Source organism: Pongo pygmaeus, chromosome 12 (assembly GCF_028885625.2).
Source record: "Pongo pygmaeus isolate AG05252 chromosome 12, NHGRI_mPonPyg2-v2.0_pri, whole genome shotgun sequence".
NCBI lineage: Eukaryota > Metazoa > Chordata > Mammalia > Primates > Hominidae > Pongo > Pongo pygmaeus.
Window position 1 is genome coordinate 95,807,663 of NC_072385.2, and position 20,629 is coordinate 95,828,291.

General features: G+C 38.9%; 1 protein-coding gene across 8 annotated transcripts in view; it reads right to left on the minus strand.

Moving 5' to 3' along the window:
• RMDN2 (regulator of microtubule dynamics 2) overlaps positions 1 to 20,629 on the minus strand; it is a 139,783-nt gene that overhangs the window by 41,318 nt on the left and 77,836 nt on the right. For 3 of the 8 annotated variants that reach the window (XM_063648806.1, XM_054475346.2, XM_054475343.2), the window contains 3 exons: positions 10,820 to 10,869; positions 10,194 to 10,305; positions 1,809 to 5,780 (listed from right to left, as the gene is read on the minus strand). The exons of 1 other annotated variant lie outside the window; for it this stretch is intronic. In XM_063648806.1, coding sequence (XP_063504876.1) covers positions 10,221 to 10,305; positions 10,820 to 10,869 — 135 coding nt within the window. In that variant the 3' untranslated portion in view covers positions 1,809 to 5,780; positions 10,194 to 10,220. Of the gene's footprint in view, positions 1 to 1,808; positions 5,781 to 8,631; positions 8,835 to 10,193; positions 10,306 to 10,507; positions 10,870 to 20,629 lie in introns of those variants that run through there. 4 more of the 8 variants (XM_054475347.2, XM_054475344.2, XM_063648807.1 and 1 more) reach the window with 2 other exon arrangements.

The window sequence follows — 20,629 nt, forward strand, 5'->3', positions numbered from 1 at the left end:
GAAGAACACAAGGGAAATAAAATGCATTTCAAACAAAGAGACAAAATACATAAATGAATTAGTGGCTTGGCTGGGAAGTCACTATCGTTATATCTGGGGTGTTTTAAAGATCAGGACAGTCAATGTTGGGCTCCAGATGAATTCCACACTCTATATGGTGGGGCCAGTCTGTCTGAGAGTGGCAGTCCAATTAGGGCTTAGCTATTAATGCCACAGTTATGTGGTATTAATAATTTCCAATGGCATTTCCACATGCGATTTTCAGCAGATTATTTTCCCAATTAGGTTTCCCAATTTTAAATTAGGTGGGTTGTATAAATATAAAGTATTCAAGAAGGAGGAAAAGTATAATTTAACTCTCAACATGCAATTTTATTTGTCAAAGCACAAGTTTACTATTGAAAAATGGACAAATAAAAAATCGTCTCAGAGCTCTAATCAAAGTCCAATTTAATAAGTAATCCCATAGTACAAGTATGTCAATTTGCTTTATTTTATCGAGTGGAAGCATTTGAAACATTATAAAAACTTGTTTTAAAAAGAAATGTAATACTTTTGAGTTTTTTTTAATATATAAAATAATGATTTATAGGACTAGAAAGTGTGGTGAGGAGCAGATTTTTAAAATATTACAATGCTACAAAGTTACAACTTTCAAAAGTTACAACTTCTGGCTTTCAAAATCTAAAACAGGGACACAATATAAAAAGAATGGTTTTCAAGACATTGGACAGCAAGAAAGTACAGCGACCCCTGAGAGATGGGTAACAAACAAGATGAACCTTCTTATTGCCCCAGCTTATTGCTTTGAGAGAGCATCCAGGTCTGTGTACGGAGCAGGAACACAAAAGGAGTCCAGAAATCTCCTCGTGCTGAGGAGAGACAGAGCTGAGGCTATGAGGAGACCAAAGCAGATAGAGGGCTTGAAAGACACTTGATGTAATTCACCTTTAAAGGATATGCATGCTGTTTCAGTGTACATGGAATGTTTATCAAAATAGAACATATTCTGGGCCACAGAACAAGTCTCAACAAGTTTGAACAGATTCAGGTCATACAAACTGCTGACCGTGATGGCATTAAATTAGAAATCAATTACAGAAAGATACCTGAAAAAAAAAAAAAACCTGAAACTAAAGACTTTTAAATAACCCATGAATGAAAAAAAAGCAAAATGGAAATTAGAAATTATTTTTCATTGAATGAACATGAAAATATAACATATTAAAATTTGTAGGATACTGCTAAAGTGGTACTTAGAAATTTATAGCACTAAATGCTTATAGTAGAAAGGAAGTGGACTAGGGGAGGGATAGCATTAGGAGAAATACCTAATGTAGATGATGGGTTGATGGGTGTAGCAAACCACCATGGCATGTGTATACCTATGTAACAAACCTGCATGTTCTGCACATGTATCCCAGAACTTAAAGTATAATTTTAAAAAAAAGAGAAAAGAAGTAAAGTCTTATATCAATGACTTCAGCTCCCACCTTAAGAAATTAGAAGCGTAAATAAAACCCAAAGTAAAGAGAAGGAAGAAAATGATAAAGTTGAGAGTGGAAATCAATGAAATAGAAAATAGAAAAAGAGAAAAATCAATGAAACCAAAAGCTGTTAATTTGAGAAGCTCAACAACATTGATAAACTTCCAGCCATTGGTTATAATGTTACCTGTAGGGTTTTTGTAGGAAGAAACATATACAAAACAGGAAATAGGGAAACATAAATTACGAATATCAAGAATGAGAGAGGTGGCATCACTACAGATTTTATAGATAATAAAAGAATAAGGGAATATTATTAAATTTGTGCCAATAAATTTGATAACTTAAATGAAATAGAAAAATAGATAAATTCTTTGAAAGATACAAACTACTAAAGATCACTCCAGAAGAAAGATAATCTAAATAGCCCTGTATCTCTTAAAAGAACTGAAGTTGAAATTGTACTTGAAAACTTCCCCCAACAAAGAAAACTCCAGGTTCAGATGGGTTCACAAGTGAATTCCACTAAATATTTAAGGGAGAAACGATATCAATTCTACATAAAGTTTTCAAGGAAAATGAAGAAGCGGGGGTACTTTTCAACTCATTCTCTGAAGCCAGGATTACTCTGATACCAAAACCAGAAAAAGACTTTACAAGAAAACTACAAACCAATATCCATTGTAAATATTCATGCAAAAATTTAAAATAAAATTTTAGCAAATCCACTGATACAATAAAAAGAATAATACATTAGGACTAAGTTAATTTTATCCCAGGAATGCAAGGCTGTCTTAATATTTTAAAATTCAATCAAATATAATTCATCATATAAACTAAAACAGTAAAACCATATGATCATCTCAATGAACACAAGTTTGACAAAATTCAGTATTAATTCCATAAAAAAAACTCAGCAAAATAAGAACAAAAGAGAGCTTCTCAACCAGAAAAAGGGTATCTCCAAAAAAACCTACAGGTAACATTGTGATCAATGGTAAAAAATGGCATGCTTTCCCCTCAGATCAGAAATAAAATAAGAACGTTTGCCCTCTTCTATTCAATGGTGTATTGAAAATTCTAGCCTGTACAACAAGGCAAAAACAAAACAAAACCTTCAGATTAGAAAGAAAGAAGTAAAACTGTCTTTATTCACAACTGATACAATCACAGTAGTAGAAAATCTAATGGAATCTATAAAAACGCTACCAGAAATAATAAGTGAGTTTAAAGAGGCCGCAGGATGCAAGATCAGTGTACACAATTGCATTTCTATATACAATAAAAAATCAGAAATTGAAAATATAATATATAATATCACCAAAATATGAAATACTTAGGAATAAGTTTGACAAAAATGTGAAAGACCTGTATATTGAAAACTGCAAAATATTGCTGAAAGGAACTAAAGACCTAAATAAATTAAGAGGTATACTATATTCATGGGTTGAAAGACTTAAAAGTGACGTCAATTGAAATTGATCAATGTAATCGCAATCAAAAATCACAGCCACTTTTTTCTTGATGGAAATTTAAAAAACTAATTCTAAAATTCATATGGAAATGCAAATAACCTAGAGCAGTCAAAACAAAACAAAAACAAAGTTGGAGGAGTAACACTACCTGGTTTCAAATCTATAAAACTACATTAATCAACATGGTGTGGTATTGGTGTTGAGATCAATAAAGAGATCAGTGGAACAAAATAGCCCAGAAACAGACCCATGCATATATGGAAAGCTGATTTTGAGAAAGGTACAAAGGCAAGTCTATGGAGAAACAATAGTCTTTTCAACAGATTTGGAGGCAAAACTTCATTAGATATGTTATAGAGTATTAGATAGATTGCAAGTTTGTAAACGTAAATGCTGAAATAATTAGATATCCAAATAACATAACAAATGAAGTTCAAGCCATACTTCAAACTATATACAAAACCCAAAATGTCTCAACTTAAATAATGGGCAAAATATGTGAATAGATACTTCACCAAAAAAGATATACAGATGACAAATAAATGCACCAAAAAATGCTCAACATCATTTGTCATTAGAGAAATACAAATTAAACCCCCTGTCAGATATACCACATGCCTAGTGCAGTAGCTAAAATTAAAAAGACTGACCTTACCAAGTGTTGTTAAGAAAGTCAAGCAAGCAGAACTCTCAGACACTGTTGCTGAGAATGTAAAATGGTAAAACCACTTTGGAAAACAGTTTGACCATTTTTTATAATGGTAGATATACATCTACCATACTTCCTACTCCTGGGTATTTATCCAAGGGAAATGAAAGTATATGTACATTCAAAGACATTTATATGAATTTTCACAGATGATTTGTTTGTTATAATCAAATACTGGAAACAGGCCAAATGTCTATCAATAGATGAGTGGAGAAGCAAACTATGGTATATTTCTGTTATAAAATACTACTCAGAAATGAAAAGAAATGAACTATTAGTACATGTTACTACATGGATGAATCCCAAAATAATTATGCTGAGGGAAAGAAGTCAGACAAAAGGGTATATAACACATAATTCTACTTATATAAAATACTAGAAAATGTAATCTATAATGACAGAAAGCAGATCAGTGGTTATTTGGAATGGGGGTGCAGAGAGAGACGCAAGAGGGAGAGATTACCAAGGGGAATGAAGAAACATTTGAAGTGATGAAAATGTTTGTTACCTTAACTGTGGTCATGGTTTCGTGGGTGTACACGTCAAAATTTATTAAATTGTACACTTTAAATACATGCAGTTTTTTTGTATGTCAATTGCATCTCAATATTTTTTAAAACCCAACCTTATGATTTGGCTTCAAGTATCTAAAGCAAAACATAGGTTGAGGGGATTCAAAATCACAGTACTTCAAGTATTAACCTTACCTGGTTCTAAAATGTATCTTGTCTTTGTGAAATCAACTATTCATGTTAATTCCCCAATCAACAGGCCACAAAGTCCATAACCAAACATTTCTCAACACACTCAGTTCAAGTAGATCAAGTCATTAAAAACAGGCTTCACTACCTTACCTTGTGGAGGAGGGGAAGGAAAAGGCAAGTATATGAAAAAAATAAAAGATACAAGATACGTTGTTGGGAATTTATGATGCAAAACTAGAAAATGTCTATCAATATTCAAAATACAAATATAAGATTTTTCTTCACATTTTCTAGCTTTGTTTTCCTTCTTTCTTTACTGCCCTCTACTTTTAAAAATTCTTTTTTCCTTTCCCTTTTTTCCTTTTTTACCTTCCGTCTTTCCCACTTTCTTTCACTTCCCACATCTCAATTCTCCCAGTTGCTGGCAGGATTGTACAGTGGCTGACCACAGCATGGATTCTGGAGCAGTCTGCCCAACTCCAAATCTTTTGTTCATGGTGTTAGGCATGGTAATATCCTGTGCTTTAGCTCCCCTATCTTAAATGGGGTAATATCAAATGTTTCTTCCTCATAGATTGCTGTGAGGTTTAAAATTGTTAATATAGGAAAAACACTTGGAATAGGTAATTATCAGGTAAGTGTTACCATTCTTAGAGCCCCCATTCTACATCAGACACACTGGACTCCAATCAATTAAACATAAACAGCCCCGGGCTCAAAGAAAGCAGAAGTGAGATTCCAAGGGCCGGAACTCAGTCCTGGCTTGGTCACTACAGTTGTCTGACCCCGACCCTGTTACTTACACATCAATGCTTAAACTGTTTATTGGTAAAATGAGAAGTTTAGTATAAAAGCTAACTCCATTCGGCTTGTACCACTGCTTTTTGAAATCCAACAGTATAAAAATATTATCAAATGAAAGCCTTTTGATAACTTTTAGGCACAAATGAGAAGTGGCATGGATTTTCATGTTACAATGAAGGCCATTTGTTATTTAGTAAGATAACATCGCAATTACATGGACATCACTAAAATTTTCGTGGACCACTAAGTTACCCCTTTAATGTTTTATGAGAAATTGCAACATACAGTTTGATTCTTATCTTCTGAAATCAAACATATTCAAAGTTTGGGTCAGAACTCCCCCTTTCCAAAGTTGTAACACGAAGTCTCTTGAGAAATTAGCAGTTCGGGTACTTCACCTGTGAGTGGCAGGTGTACCATCAGCTTGGACTTCGTGATCCAGCAGGAACAATCCTCATTTCAGGAACACTCTGCAGCTATTCTGTCTTCTCTGAGGTCAAGCAGCATAAGTGGTGAGTGAAGTAACCGTAGAAAACCAGTGTCCCCATGGCTCACTTTGCATGAAATTCCCTGGAGTAAGCGTAATGTTCTACATATAATCCTGTCATTCAAGAAAATCACTCAGTTTTTAGAAAGTAGGGGTATTTAATATAGAAACCGTTTTTACTTGGCCTCATTACAGATAACTTCTTTATTTTGGTTTGTTTCCTCATCTTTATCTACACAGTACCTTTTATATATCTGTTGTGAGTAACTAAGACTAGATTAAGGAGTGGAAATAAACCGTGTTTAAGTACCAACTCTTTCCACTTGTTAAGAAAGGTCTGCGGCAAGTTATTTACTCCAAGCCTCAGTTATATCATTACCTATATATGGAAAGAAAAACACCTCCCTGATTGGATTGGATTGAGGATTAAATTGACAAAATATCCTATGTATCCTCTATAGCAGGGTTCCCTAAACCCCGGACCACAGGCTGGTACTAGTACTGGTAACTGGCTTGTGGCCTGTTAAGAACTGGGCCTCACAGCAGGAGATGAGCTGTGGGCAAGTGAGCAAAGCTTCATCTGTATTTACAGCTGCTCCCCACTGCTCATATTACCACCCAAGCGCCTCCTCCTGTCGGATCAGTGGTGGCATTAGTAGGGCAAACCCTACTGTGAACTGTGCATGTGAGGGATGTACATTGCACACTCCTTATGTGTCCGTACTGGTGGGTTCTTGGTCTCACTGACTTCAAGAATGAAGCCACGGACCCTCGCGGTGAGTGTTACAGTTCTCAAAGGTGGCGTGTCTGGAGTTTGTTCCTTCTGATGTTTGGATGTGTTCGGAGTTTCTTCCTTCTGGTGGGTTCGTGGTCTTGCTGGCTCAGGAGTGAAGCTGCAGACCTTCACGGTGAGTGTTACGGCTCATAAAGGCAGCGTGGACCCAAAAAGTGAGCAGCAGCAAGATTTATTGCAAAGAGCAAAAGAACAAAGCTTCCACAGGGCAGAGGGGGACCCGAGCCAGTTGCCACTGGTCGCTCAGGCAGCCTTTTATTCTCTTCTCTGGCCCCACCCACATCCTGCTGATTGGTTCATTTTACAGAGAGCCGATTGGTCTGTTTTACAGAGAGCTGATTGGTCCGTTTTGACAGGGTGCTGATTGGTGTGTTTACAATCCTGAGCTAGACACAAAAGTTCTCCACCTCCCCACTAGATTAGCTAGATACAGAGTGTGGACACAAAGGTTCTCCAAGTCCCCACCAGAGTAGCTACAAAGTGTCAATTGGTGCATTCACAAACCCTGAGCTAGACACAGGGTGCTGATTGGTGTGTTTACAAACCTTGAGCTAGATACAGAGTGCTGATTGGTGTATTTACAATTCCTTAGCTAGACATAAAGGTTCTCCAAGTCCCCACCAGACTCAGGAGCCCAGCTGGCTTCACCCAGTGGATCCCGCACCGGGCCACAGGTGGAGCTGCCTGCCAGTCCCCTGCCATGCGCCTGCACTCCTCAGCCCTTGGGTGGTCGATGGGATTGGGCACCTGTGGAGCAGGGGGTGGTGCTCATGGGGGAGGCTCGGGCCACACAGGAGCCCAAGGAGGCGGGGGAGGCTCAGGCATCGGGGGCCGCAGGTCCTAAGCCCTGCCCCGCGGGGAGGCAGCTAAGGCCCGGTGAGAAATCCAGTGCAGCGCCAGTGGGCCAGCACTGCTGGGGGAACCAGCACACCCTCTGCAGCTGCTGGCCTGGGTGCTAAGCCCCTCATTGCCCAGGCCGGCAGGGCTGGCTGGCCGCTCCAAGTGTGGTGCCCGCCAAGCCCACACCCACCCAGAACTCCAGCTGGCCCGCAAGCGCGGCTCGCAGCCCCAGTTCCCGCTCATGCCTCTCCCTCCATACCTAGGCTGAGGGAGCCGGCTCCGGCCTTGGCCAGCCCAGGAAGGGGCTCCCACAGTGCAGCAGTGGGCTGAAGGGCTCCTCAAGTGCCGCCAAAGTGGGAGCCCAGGCAGAGGAGGCACAGAGAGCGAGCGAGGGCTGCCAGCATGCTGTCACCTCTCACTTATGAGAATCAATGCCTGATAGGTCTGTCACTGTCTCCCATCACCCCCAGATGGGACCATCTAGTTGGAGGAAAACAAGTTCAGGGCTCCCACTGGTTCTACATTATGGTGGGTTGTATAATTATTTCATTATATATTACACTGTAATAATAATAGAATAAAGTGCACACTAAATGTAATGCACTTGAATCATCCCGAAACCATCCCCTCACCCCTGGATCCAGGGAAAAACTGTCTTCCAAGAAACTAGCCCCTGGTGCCGAAAAGGTTGGGGACCACTGCTGTATAGCACACCCTTCTAGGTTATCAGATTCTAGTCCTGTTCACGGTTTTTGAGCTATTTAGCAATTATTTGCAATTATTTGCAATGTTTTTAATTTAAAAAAATTATTTTTAAATTTAAAAAAAAATTTTTTTTGAAACAGTTTCACTCTGTCACCCAGAGTGCAGTGGAGAGTGGAGTATAGTGGCACAATTACAGCTCATCACAGCTTTGACCTCCTGGGTTGAAGTAATCCTCCCACCTCAGCTGTAACTACAGGCATGCACCACCACGCTCAGCTAATTTTTGTAGAGATGGGATTTCACCATGTTGCCCAGGCTTGTCTTGAACTCCTGAGCTCAATCCTCCAGCCTCAGCCTCCCGAACATAATTTCTCTGATTATATGGCTTTATGAGGAATACAGATATGACAGTATGACTCTGGAAGGGGGCATACAGCAGGGAGTTAATGCTGCTTTGAAGGGTTATTACCATGATGAGGAGGGGAATTCCCTCTGTTAATACCCGTTTGGAGAAATGGCCAAATGTGTCAGAAACTCCTAATTCTCTAAAGATTGAATTAGGAGTACTACATTTCTATTGGGTCAAGCCCATATCCAGAAACAACTACACTGATTACCCAGTGAACGGATATCAACTTGTCCATTGAAGACATATTATGAGAAACAAGAATTTTGTTAAAATATATGAACACTGATTAGATCTTATGTCAGGTTCCAATTATGAGTCCCAAATCCCACTGTTACCCACCAGGAGTGTTTCTTGGTAGTCCTCATAATTCGTAAAGGAAGTGTTTGTACCACTCTGCCAGAATGAGTTGCTCCCACAAAACCTACAACATAGTTGATTCTATGTCATTTGCTGCTAGCTGGATTCACCTTTCTATACTTTCATATTCCTTTAGCTGTTTAGACATAGCCAGAGGTATCCATAGCCTCTCAGCATATCCATGAGAGAACCTGCAAGACTCTTGCCCCATCTAGCCAAGAGTTTCAACTTTAGACCAGTTGTCAGAGGAAAGTGAGAACCAGCTGGACTGATTCAGTATCTTGATTGACCATTATAGAAGATGGGGCTAGGGGGTTGCTTAATTTACCTAACCAGAATGTCTATCACAGCTTGAAATTTTAAGTGTATAAATGTGTGTATGCGTGTGTGTGTGCGCACGTGCACGCATGTGCACCCATGTATTTGGGACAGTAAACAGAAAATCCAAATTTTTACTCTGACTTCCAAGATGAGGCTGATTAAGAGGTAGCAGGGAATCTTTATAGCTCACTGCTAAGTTCAACCTAAAAAAATCATTTTATTTATTATTAAAAACTGGGAAATATAGGAAATAAAATACAGCTCCACAGAAATATAAACTACTACTATTTTAGTGTATTCCCTACCAGATGCTCTTCTGTGCTTATTTTTATACTGTTGAGATCCTATGCATGTACTATTTTTGACTTGCACTTAAGATGTTCTGTGCCATTGCCTATATCATTTTTGTAATTGTTTTTAATGTCAAAATGTTATTCGATTATAGTTATATTTCAATGTGGCTAGCTGCTTTCTTACTGTTGGACATAGTGCTACGCTGTTATGAACATCTGTGAATCAGTCACTGCACTTTACTCTTTATGATTATTTCCATGACTAAAGATTTAATACTTTTCAAAGGCTCTCGATAAATTTTACCAAAGGTTTGTGCCAAAATACTTTTTAAATTTTTTCTTTTATATTTTCACATTTAATGTACCCAAGTGACAAAATATTCTCTCACTAACCATGTATGAGAATGCTCCATCTCATGACAATATTGCCAGCACTGAATGCTTTCTGAATGAAGAAAAAAATCTTTGCTAGTGTCAGGCCTCTAAGCCCAAGCTAAGCCATCGTATCCCCTGTGACCTGCATGTATACGTCCAGATGGCCCCAAGCAAGTGAAGAATCACAAAAGAAGTGAAAATGGCCGGTCCCTGCCTTAACTGATGACATTCCACCACAAAAGAAGTGAAAATGGCCGGTCCCTGCCTTAACTGATGACATTATCGTGGGAAATTCCTTCTCCTGGCTCATCCTGGCTCAAAAGCTCCTGCAATGAGCACCTTGTGACCCCCACCCTTGCCAGGCAGAGAACAACCCCCTTTGACTGTAATCTTCCACTGCCTACCCAAATTTTATAAAATGGCCCCACCCTTACCTTCCTTTGCTGACTCTCTTTTCAGACTCAGTCCGCCTGCACCCAGGTGAAATAGCCTTGTTGCTCACACAAAGCCTGTTTGGTGGTCTCTTCACATGGACGCGAGTGAAAGCTAGTTTGATGGTAAAACAGTATTTTATTGTAATTTTATTCACATCTTTTGATTACCAGTTACAATACTACATTTGTTTTTTCTCTTCTGCCAACAACTTGTTCATGTCCTTTGCTGAGTTTTCCATTTTTCATCCACATTAATGAAATTATTTTGTTTTATGAAGTCTCCATTGAAACAATAAAATATTCATGAGAATTCATTTTATTGGATTTAAATATTTTATTTAAAGAAATATTCTTAAGGCTGCAGTTTATTGATAAGAAAAATATAAAGCATACATGTTTATAGATTATGTATTGACATTATAGTATATAGATTCTCCAAATAACATAATTAATTTTGTAGTGCTACTAGTGGAATGCATTCTGCAGAAACATGGCTTTACCTTCAAATCTGAGCACAATACCCTTACATTGAAAATGAAGAAAAGGATAATAAAAGCACAACTTTGATTCATTTAAATTTTGGTAGACCACATCTGATTTGTTGAAGAGTAAATTCGTTTATTTACCTCTTCAAGGAAGTCATTATTTTTTGCATCTCTTTCTGTGCCTCTTTATCCTATAAAGAAAATACAAATACATAATGAAATTTCATGTATTCATCTTGATACTCTAGTATGCTGAAACAGACTTACATTGACTTGAGGAGATTCCCCAACATGAGAACTTTAAGGTTCATGAAGGTACGTGCAATCACCAAATACTTTCCCTAATTCAGGACATTGACAGTGTTTTATTATTTTTTTTAATAATTTTCTTTTTTTTTCATTTTAACAAGTTGCTTTTCTCTTAGTGAGTGTTTTATACAGCATTAATCCTCACATGTCCTGGAGTGTCGCTCTTTGAGTAAAGGGTTTATCATGTTTATTTCATTGAATTCCTTCTCCAGCATGAATTATCTAGTATTTTCCCAACAGGTTTCTTCCTCCTGAAAAAAACTCGCCACTTTCTTTCCTGTTTTACTCTAAGTTTTTTCTGCATATCAAGGCTTGAGCTTTGCCTGAAGGGTGTAGGGTTTAGCCCTGTGGGAGCTCTCTGGTATCTAAAAGATGGCATCTTTCAGATAGATGGAAACTTGAGTGAGACCACCTATAAAGGTTAGGGCTGAGGTTGAAGGCTCTTCCAAATGCTGTACATTTATAGAGTTTCTCTGCATGTGCATTGTCTCATTATGACTAAGGTGAGATCATTAAACGAAGGCTTTCCCACATAGATCATATTCATATGGCTTCTCTCCAGTGTTAATTCACGGTGTTGTTTAAAGGATAAATGGTCACTGAAGGCATTTCCACACTGACTACAGACAAAGAGTTCTCTGGTAGGAATAAAAGTTAACTCTCTGGATGAAGTGTTTCCTACATTCATTACATTTATGGAGTTTCCCTCCAGGGTGAGCTAACACTTGCTGAGTCAATGTTGAGCTGTGACAACTTCCTCATACTCATTATATTCCAAGGGCTCCTCTCCACTGTGACATCTCTGCTACTGAGGACATAACAGGCTGTTAGAGCCTTGCTCAAATACCTTCATTTATTCATTTATTTTCCCACATATGAATCTGATGCCGAGCATTCAGTATAGTCTCTAGTTAACGTCTTCCACGTTGGTTACATTCATATGGTGTGTTACTCTCCTTTGCGTACAGAAGTTTTCTCCTTTGTAGCAGGTCAGCTGCATAGCTATAGGATTAATTTTAAAGTTTTCATTATGTTTCAAGCACTTAATATATTGGCTATATTTATGCAATGGCCCTCTTATAAGAACTCAGGTTATGGTTTGGAGCTCAGGTTATTCCTTTTCTCCCAAATTTGAACTATCCACACCTTTGAGCTGAGATAGCACACTTTCTCTAGCCTCAAATTAAAGTCAGGTGATTGTGCTGCATTCCTAATTTGGCCCTCTCCAGGCCAATTCTGCTGTGGAGGAACAGAGTTCACCCTTACGAATCTCAGTATTGACATGTTGTTAGATCGCTCCTTCCTGTAGATATTCTACATGGATGTTCTGTCTTTGTTTTTAAGACTTTCTTGCCTGGATGCTGGTTTTGAGGATTTTCTCCAGAATCACATCTCTGTGCCGCTTCCTCTGAGATGGGTCTAGCAGGGCCTACTCTTTCTGAGTAAATTCCAAAGCCATATTCTTAAAGGTCAATATTTCCTTTTTTTTCTTTTTTTTTTTGAGACGGAGTCTTGCTCTGTTGCCAGGCTGGAGTACAGTGGCGCAATCTCGGCCTACTGCAACCTCCGCCTTCCGGGTTCAAGTGATTCCCCTGCCTCAGCCTCCCGAGTAGCTGGGGCTACAGGCGCATGCCACCACACCCAGCTAATTTTTGTATTTTTAGTAGAGACGGGGTTTCACCATGTTGGTCAGGATGGTCTCGATCTCTTGACCTAACGATCTGCCCGCCTCGGCCTCCCAAAGTGCTTGGATTACAGCTGTGAGCCACCGCGCCCAACCAAGGGTCAACAATTCCTATGGTTGTACTGTCAAGAACTCAGTCACCACCTGTCTTTCTCTGTAATCTCATTCAGGGGCCATCTGAGCACTAAGCCAGAAAGGCAGAACCCAGACAGATAGAAACTTGAGTGAGACCACGATGATACTGGGGTTGGGGTCACCACATTCTGGAGCTCAGAGCTTCTTTCTAACTTTCTAGAAAAAGCCAGGAACCTGTATTTTTAATGAGCCCTCTACTGTCCAAGCAAGTCTTAAATATTTAAACAACTGGGTTTAAATTCTAATTTCCTTAGATTATATGGCAAAACCTCAGGATGACCTTTCCTGGCCCATGGCCCAAGTTGCAGGACCAGTTTTATTTTCTCATAAATCTCTGTGCTTTTATTTCTAAAACACTCATCAAATTTTATTGCTATGACTTTTTCAGTGCCTGCCTTTCCCATTAGACCACAGAATTCATGATGGCAGAGGTATGTGTTTTCTTCTCTTTGTATCCCAAGCCTCTAGCAGAGTATACCTCTATAATTGTAAAGTAAGTGAATAAAGATAATCTCTCTCTTTCACCCAAACACACACATTCAAAAATCTAGATTTATTTCATCTGATAGTGTTGGAAAAATATGGTTTAGAAAACTACATCAATGGCTCTCTGCTAAAGACTGGATAAATAAGAGAGAGACTTATTTACATTAAATTGTCATTATTCTCCTAGCATTTGGGTAGTGATTATCACACACCAACTTCATGAGACTGGGTACTGGTTAAGAACAGCTAGTCCCAAACTGATGCTGTATCATCAATTATTTTAAGAAAATAAATAAATAAAAGGGTTCTAAGAAACTTCTTTAGAGTGTTTTTAAGATCAATTTAAATAATACAACCAAGACCATTACATATGTTGCAAAATCTTAAGAAATAATACATTTTAAATGCAAATGACAAGAAGGTAAGAGTCAGAAGAGTAGAAATAGAGGGTTGTAAACAGACTTTCTACAAATCATGAAAATGTCTGTTTAGACACTGGGAAAAGTCTGTCTATACTATCTATACTGCGATAGCCTTACTAATTTTTTTTTTTTTTTGAGACGGAGTTTCACTCTTGTTGCCCTGGCTGGAGTGCAATGGCACAATCTCAGCTCACCACAACCTCTGCCTCCCAGGTTCAAGAGATTCTCCTGCCTCAGCCTCCCTAGTAGCTGGGATTATAGGCATGTGCCACCACACCCGGCTAATTTTGTGTTTTTTTTTTTTAGTAAAGACAGGGTTTCTCCATGTTGGTCAGGCTGGTCTCAAACTCCCGACCTCAGGTGATCCGCCCACCTTGGCCGCCCAAAGTGCTGGGATTACAGGTGTAAGCCACAATGCCCGGCTGCCTTATTAATTTTTTAAAAAGTACTAGGAATAATTCTCCAGGCACGGATAGCACAGATGAGTTAATTTACAAGAAATAAGTTTTAACCAGAAAGAAATGGGCAAACAAGAATTTCTAGCAAATGAGACAACATTACAGGATTTTGACAAGAGACCCATTTATTACCCTGAGCTGTAGCATTTCTATAACAGGAAGGCAGAGTGAATGGATACAAATTCTGTTTTATAACCTATCCAGAAAACCACTGTTTTCAAGATATCATAATCAAATATGATATCTTAATTAAGAAAAAACATTTAAAGCAGAATTAGGATTTTGTTACTAACAGCAGTTACCAATGAGAGTTATGCTTCTCAACTCATAAAACAGGTTGGAAATACAGCTCAGAACTTTAATCAACAGGCCATTTCAAAGACAACTATACCACTTGCTAAATATAACGTGCTGTTAACTTTTAGCACTCCCAGAGTACACTTCTTTTTGTGGTTTGTTTCTGGTAACATTGGATTTACTAGTCTATGAGTCTGTTTGTCTTAGAAAGGTGATTAATGCTATTTCAAAATGTTTCAGCAATTTTAAAATATGGGTTTTTCTTTACCAGTTTAGCACATCTCTTATCATAAAACATTACATAATGCTTTTTATATTTGAGCTTTCTCAGTAGGCTCCATGTTGATGAACTTTAATACTGCCTCCAGGCAAACAACTTTCAGGTTGCCAGTGAAGTCATTATTTCATTCAGCAATCATTCTCAAACTGTCTTAGACACAGAAATCCCTTTTTTAAAAAAGAAATGTTTCTCAGGATCTGAGATTACTTTCCTAGGGTCAAGAAAAGTCCACATGAATAATAAAAATACCGTAATTTCAAATTCTGGGAATGTAAAGCTACTTACACCTATGAATCTGGGCTCTAGAGACCAAATGACTGACACTCCCAATATCAAGTAGCAGTGTGATGAGCTGAGAGTTCCCTAATAGGGGACAGAAGACATGTCCACAAATGACTATAATGCAAGGAAGAAGCTATAAATGCCACAAGAAAGAAACAAACATCTTATGAAATTTCACATGAGAGAGCAAACTGATGGCTAGGTTGTCTTCCTGTAACTAGTGGCATTGCTAGACATTTTGGAAATGAATAAACTTGGTTGGCAAAATCACTAATGGGGTATATTTCAATCTGACAAAACTTTATAGAGATGGAGGGGTATTACATATAACTCACTTCATCCTATTTTCTCATGGAAAAAGAAATGGAAATATACCTTACATACCTTTACTACTTGGAAAAAAATTGCTAAGAATACAAATGGAGACATCACTGAGGAAAAAAATGCAATGTGAGAAATATTTGCTCATACTATTTTGCTTATTACAGAAATACTTCCAATGTCTAGCCTTCTTACATTCATTACGAGTCCTCTTTATTATTACTATTGACACTATTATTTTTATTTGTATGATATTAATGCCTCGCTCATTGCTAGCACAGCAGTCTGAGATCAAACTGCAAGGTGGCAGCAAGGCTGGGAGAGGGGCGTGAGCCACTGCTGAGGCTTGAGTAGGTAAACGAAGCAGCCAGGAAGCTCAAACTAGGTGGAGCCCACCACAGCTCAAGGAGGCCTGCCTGCCTCTGTAGACTCCACCTCTAAGGGCAGAGCTTAGCCAAACAAAAGGCAGCAGAATCCTCTGCAGACTTAAATGTCCCTGTCTGACAGCATTGAAGAGAGCAGTGGTTCTCCCAGCACGCAGCTAGAGATCTGAGAACGGACAGACTGCCTCCTCAAGTGGGTCCCTGACCCCTGAGTAGCCTAACTGGGAGGCAACCCCCAGCAGGGGCAGACAGACACCTCACACAGCCAGGTACTCCTCTGAGACAAAACTTCCAGAGGAACAATCAGGCAGCAACATTTGCTGCTCACCAATATCCGCTGTTCTGCAGCCTCTGTTGCTGATACCCAGGCAAACAGGGTCTGGAGTGGACCTCCAGCAAACTCCAACAGACCTGCAGCTGAGGGTCCTGACTGTTAGAAGGAAAACTAACAAACAGAAAGGATGTCCACACCAAAACCCCATCTGTACATCACCATCATCAAAGACAAAAGGTAGAAAAAACCACAAAGATGGGGAAAAAACAGAGCAGAAAAACTGGAAACTCTAAAAAGCAGAGCGCCTCTCCTCCTCCAAAGGAACGCAGCTCCTCACCAGCAATGGAACAAAGCTGGACGGAGAATGACTCTGACAAGTTGAGAGAAGAAGGCTTCAGACGATCAAACTACTCTGAGCTAAAGGAGGAAGTTCGAACCCATGGCAAAGAAGTTAAAAACCTTGAAAAAAAAATTAGACGAATGGCTAACTAGAATAACCAATGCAGAGAAGTCCTTAAAGGACCTGATGGAGCTGAAAACCAAGGCACGAGAACTACGTGACGAATGCACAAGCCTCAGTAGCCGATTTGATCAACTGGAAGAAAGGGTATTAGTGATGGAAAGCCAAATGAATGAAATGAAGTGAGAGGAGAAGTTTAGAGAAAAAATAATAAAAAGAAACGAACAAAGCCTCCAAGGAATATGGGACTATGTGAAAAGATCAAATCTACGTCTGATTGGTGTACCTGAAAGTGACAGGGAGAATGGAACCAAGTTGGAAAACATTCTGCAGGATATTATCCAGGACAACTTCCCCAACCTAGCAAGGCAGGCCAACATTCAAATTCAGGAAATACAGAGAACGACAAAAAGATACTCCTCAAGAAGACCAACTCCAAGACACGTAATTGTCAGATTCACCAAAGTTGAAATGAAGGAAAAAATGTTAAGGGCAGCCAGAGAGAAAGGTCGGGTTACCCATAAAGGGAAGCCCAACAGACTAACAGCTGATCTCTCAGCAGAAATTCTATAAGCCAGAAGAGAGTGGGGGCCAATATTCAACATTCTTAAAGAAAAGAATGTTCAACCCGGAATTTCATATCCAGCCAAACTAAGCTTCATAAGTGAAGGAGAAATAAAATACTTTACAGACAAGTAAATGCTGAGAGATTTTGTCACCACCAGGTCTGCCCTAAAAGAGCTCCTAAAGGAAGCACTAAACATGGAAAGGAACAACCAGTACCAGACACTGAAAAAACATGCCAAATTGTAAAGACCATCGAGGCTAGGAAGAAACTGCATCAACTAATGAGCAAAATAATCAGCTAACATCATAATGACAGGATCAAATTCACACATAACAATATTAACCTTAAATGTAAATGGGCTAAATGGTCCAATTAAAAGACACAGACTGGCAAATTGGATAAAGAGTCAAAACCCACCAATGTGCTGTATTCAGGAAACCCATCTCACATGCAGAGACACACATAAGCTCAAAATAAAGGGATGGAGGAAGATCTACCAAGCAAATGGAAAACAAAAAAAGGCAGGGGTTGCAATCCTAGTCTCGGATAAAACAGACTTTAAACCAACAAAGATCAAAGGAGACAAAGAAGGCCATTACATAATGGTAAAGGGATCAATTCAACAAGAAGAACTAACTATCCTAAATATATATATACCCAATACAGGAGCACCCAGATTCAGAAAGCAAGTCCTGAGTGACCTACAAAGAGACTTAGACTCCCACACAATAATAATGGGAGACTTTAACACCCCACTGTCAACATTAGACAGATCAATGAGACAGAAAGTTAACAAGGATACCCAGGAATTGAACTCAGCTCTGCACCAAGTGGACCTAACAGACATCTACAGAACTCTCCACCCCAAATCAACAGAATATACATTCTTCTCAGCACCACACCACACTTATTCCAAAATTGACCACACAGTTGGAAGTAAAGCACTCCTCAGCAAATGTAAAAAAACAGAAATTATAACAAACTGTCTCTCAGACCACAGTGCAATCAAACTAGAACTCAGGATTAAGAAACTCACTTAAAACCACTCAATTACATGGAAACTGAACAACCTGCTCCTGAATGACTACTGGGTACATAACGAAATGAAGGCAGAAATAAAGATGTTCTTTGAAACCAATGAGAACAAAGACACAACATACCAGAATCTCTGGGACACATTCGAAGCAGTGTGTAGAGGGAAATTTATAGCACTAAATGCCCACAAGAGAAAGCAGGAAAGATCTAAAATTGACACCCTAACATCACAATTAAAAGAACTAGAGAAGCAAGAGCAAACACATTCAAAAGCTAGCAGAAGTCAAGAAATAACTAAGATTAGAGCAGAACTGAAGGAAATAGAGACATAAAAAACCCTTAAAAAAAATCAATGAATCCAGGAGCTGGTTTTTTGAAAAGATCAACAAAACTGATAGACCGCTAGCAAGACTAATAAAGAAGAAAAGAGAGAAGAATCAAATAGATGTGATAAAAAATGATAAAGGGATATCACCACCGATTCCACAGAAATACAAACTACCATCAGAGAATACTATAAACCTCTCTACGCAAATAAACTAGAAAATCTGGAAGAAATGGATAAATTCCTCAACACATACACCCTCCCAAGACTAAACCAGGAAGAAGTTGAATCTCTGAATAGACCAATAACAGGCTCTGAAATTGAGGCAATAATTAATAGCTTACCAACCAAAAACAGTCCAGGACCAGATGGATTCACAGCCAAATTCCACCAGAGGTTCAAGGAGGAGCTGGCACCATTCCTTCTGAAACTATTTCAATCAATAGAAAAAGAGGGAATCCTCCCTAACTCATTTGATGAGGCCAGCATCATCCTGATACCAAAGCCAAGCAGAGACACAACAAAAAAAGAGAATTTTAGACCAATATCCCTGATGAATATCAATGCAAAAATCCTCAATAAAATACTGGCAAACCGAATCCAGCAGCACATCAAAAAGCTTATCCACCATGATCAAGTGGGCTTCATCCCTGGGATGCAAGGCTGGTTCAACATACACAGATCAATAAACATAATCCAGCATATAAACAGAACCAAAGACAAAAATATGATTAGCTCAATAGATGCAGAAAAGGCCTTTGACAAAATTCAACAACGCTTCATGCTAAAAACTCTCAATAAATCAGGTATTGATGGGACGTATCTCAAAATAATAAGAGCTATCTATGACAAACCCACAGCCAATATTATACTGAATGGGCAAAAACTGGAAGCATTCCCTTTGAAAACTGGCACAAGACAGGGATGCCCTCTCTCACCACTCCTATTCAACATACTGTTGGAAGTTCTGGCCAGGGCCATCAGGCAGGAGAAGGAAATAAAGGGTATTCAATTAGGAAAAGAGGAAGTCAAATTGTCCCTGTTTGCAGATGACATGATTGTATATCTAGAAAATCCCATCATCTCAGCCCAAAATCTCCTTAAGCTGATAAGCAACTTCAGTAAAGTCTCAGGATACAAAATCAATGTGCAAAAATCACAAGCATTCTTATACACCAATAACAGACAAACAGCCAAATCATGAGTGAACCCCCATTCACAATTGCTTCAAAGAGAATAAAACACCTAGGAATCCAACTTACAAGGGACGTGAAGGACCTCTTCAAGGAGAACTACAAACTACTGCTCAATGAAATAAAAGAGGATACAAACAAATGGAAGAACATTCCATGCTCATGGGTAGGAAGAATCAATATCATGAAAATGGCCATACTGCCCAAGGTAATTTATAGATTCAGTGCCAACCCCATCAAGCTACCAATGATTTTCTTCACAGAACTGGAAAAAGCTACTTTAAAGTTCATATGGAACCAACAAAGAGCCCCCATTGCCAAGTCAATCCTAAGCAAAAAGAAGAAAGCTGGAGGCATCACACTACCTGACTTCAAGCTATACTACAAGGCTACAGTAACCAAAACAGCATGGTACTGGTACCAAAACAGAGATATAGACCAATGGAACAGAACAGAGCCCTCAGAAATAATGCTGCATATCTACAACCATCTGATCTTTGACAAACCTGAGAAAAACAAGAAATGGGGAAACGATCCCCTTTTTAATAAATGGTGCTGAGAAAACTGGCTAACCATATGTAGAAAGCTGAAACTGGATCCCTTCCTTACACCTTATACAAAAATTAATTCAAGATGGATTAAAGACTTAAATGTTAGACCTAAACCATAAAAACTCTAGAAGAAAACCTAGGCACTACCATTCAGGACATAGGCATGGGCAAGGAATTCATGTGTAAAACACCAAAAACAATGGCAACAAAAGCCAAAATTGACAAATGGGATCTAATTAAACTAAAGAGCTTCTGCACAGCAAAAGAAACTACCATCAGAGTGAACAGGCAACCTACAGAATGGGAGAAAATTGTTGCAATCTACTCATCTGACAAAGGGCTAATATCCAGAATCTACAATGAACTCAAACAAATTTACAAGAAAAAAACAAACAACCCCATCAAAAAGTGGGCAAAGGATATGAACTGACACTTCTCAAAAGAAGACATTTATGCGGCCAAAAGACACATGAAAAAATGCTCATCAT